Source organism: Limulus polyphemus, unplaced genomic scaffold (assembly GCF_000517525.1).
Source record: "Limulus polyphemus unplaced genomic scaffold, Limulus_polyphemus-2.1.2 Scaffold10177, whole genome shotgun sequence".
Lineage (NCBI taxonomy): Eukaryota > Metazoa > Arthropoda > Merostomata > Xiphosura > Limulidae > Limulus > Limulus polyphemus.
Genome location: NW_013675787.1, coordinates 16180 through 18457, shown reverse-complemented (window position 1 = coordinate 18457; position 2278 = coordinate 16180). Strand labels below are relative to the sequence as shown.

Genomic DNA, 2278 nt, shown 5'->3' with positions numbered 1-2278 from the left:
AATACTCAATCCTGAACTATATTTTGACGACTGGTTTTTCTAATACTCAATACTCAACTATATTTTGACGACTGGTTTTTCTATTACTCAATACTGAACTATATTTTGACGACTGGTTTTTCTATTACTCAATCCTGAACTATATTTTGACGACTGGTTTTTCTAATACTCAATCCTAAACTATATTTTGACGACTGGTTTTTCTAATACTCAATACTAAACTATATTTTGACGACTGGTTTTTCTATTACTCAATCCTGAACTATATTTTGACGACTAGTTTTTCTAATACTCAATCCTGAACTATATTTTGACGACAGGTTTTTCTAATACTCAATCCTGAACTATATTTCACTCCCTCGGCAATCCATTTCTGTATATATCCATCTTGAAGACATTAAAATTTCGGTCCTAAAGCTTGTCACAGTTAGTATCCACAACCGAATAAAAATGTCACGCCAATTTAAAGTTACAAACTAAAGAAATGAGGCTTTAAATTAACTTTGTAAATAAACTAACTAATCCGTTTTCCACTCAATGAACATATCTCCTTAAATAACTAAGCAACACACACATCCAGGTTTGAAAATACCTTCTGACCCAAAGACTTTGTCCACTACTTTGGACCGAATAACGGAGTTTACTGTTGCTTTTATAATGCACTTACAGATAAAAGAGTGGAGGGCGTTCTGCAGAATCACGTCTCGAACCTCCGATCCATAGCTAATCACTGAACACCCCGGCCCAGTGTTTTAAAGACATTAATTGATTATTATACCGCTAAAAACAGAGTTTCGATTATCGTGGTGGGCACAGCACAGATAGCCCACCGTGTAGCTATGTGCTTAATAAAAACGAATAAAATGACCTAGCGCACCTATTGAACTTTTCCTTCTAATTTCTTTGAATGATATCTACAAGTATTCACAGCAATCAGCCCCACCTAGTTTACACTTACAGACAGCTATAAGTACACAGTGTTTCAATACTTATGTACTTGCCACAAGAGGGCGTTATTTTATTTTAAGTTTAGAAAAAAAAAACTGCTTTGTTTGCATCACAAACCAACTGCAACTTCTTAAAAAAATAAAATATCATACCTCTGATTCTCTTTCCAGGTCTCTAGCTAAGTGGACTATTGTTAAGATGCGCTTTCTTTGTTCTGGGTTTTCAATTCCTAAGCCCTTTTTCAAATCTTTGTCTGAAAGGTTACAAAAATCTGATAATCTCATATGGAGAGGAATAACTCCACCAAGAATTTCTTGCATGCAGTGTTTGGCCACAAAATCTCCAACAGTCGAATGACACGCCCCCTGGTGTCCTTGTGGAGGCATAGTTGAATGGGCCGCAGGGAGAGAGTCAGAACGACAAAAGAATGCTTCTCTCCTCGACCTCCGCCAGAGGGCGGGGTCTCGTTCTACATCACTCATTCTTCGCCTATGGGAAAAAAAAGATAGTTTTGAAACTTAGTCCGTTTTATAACATTAAAATATACGCCTTAATACAAAAGGTAATAAAACTTATCGGATAAACATGAAGAAAATATATAATTAAAAACAATGTAATTAATCATCATATTTCAAATCTGTGGTAATTTAGAGTTGATTAAAATCGAAAGTTTGGTATTAGTGAATTATCCAAGTGGAGAGTCATCACATTATGCTTGTTCTACAGACGCTAAGCCTAAATATCCATGCTTGAATTAACACGATAGATACGGCTCATGTTGATGCTAAAAACTAGATTAATGTTTATAATCTACAAACAGTTCAGTGAAGAACCTCAGTAAATGGAACAAACTGTCCGAATTCCTCCTAAACAATCTCACATTGTCTAACTATTACCCAAAGCAGCTTAACATACTTCTGGCTAGTTAGCGTTCCTCATCTCGAGATTGAGTCACGTAAAGGAATTAGAACAGTTGACAGTGGTCCATTTGTTCCTGGAATTTTGCCACAACGAATAATAACTTGTAATTTTGAAATAAAATAAATTATACGCCAAAAAGTTAAGGGCATTTATTTATCTTGACACTTTTACTTGTCGCTTTTCAAGTGAGTCTCTGAACAGTAAATGATGATATTGTTGTTAAGTAAGGTTACTGTCATAGTAATGTAGTTGTTAAGCATCTGTTACCATGGTAATGCAGTTGTAAAGTCCTGTTGCCAAGGTAATGTAATTGTTAAGTAAGTTTATTATCATAAAAGTATTTGTTTGTTTGTTTTGAATTTCGCGCAAAGCTACACGAGGGCTATCTGCGCTAGCCGTCCCTAATTTA

General features: G+C 35.3%; 1 protein-coding gene across 1 annotated transcript in view; it reads right to left on the bottom strand.

Moving 5' to 3' along the window:
* Window positions 1–1100: 1100 nt before the first annotated feature.
* Window positions 1101–2278, bottom strand: part of LOC111083580 — a gene marked incomplete at its 3' end in the record, with an annotated part of 9020 nt that continues 7842 nt past the window's right edge. Inside the window, exon 2 of the mRNA XM_022380196.1 lies at window positions 1101–1437. Within this exon, the coding sequence (XP_022235904.1) occupies window positions 1101–1437 (337 nt within the window). The remainder of the gene's footprint in view (window positions 1438–2278) is intronic.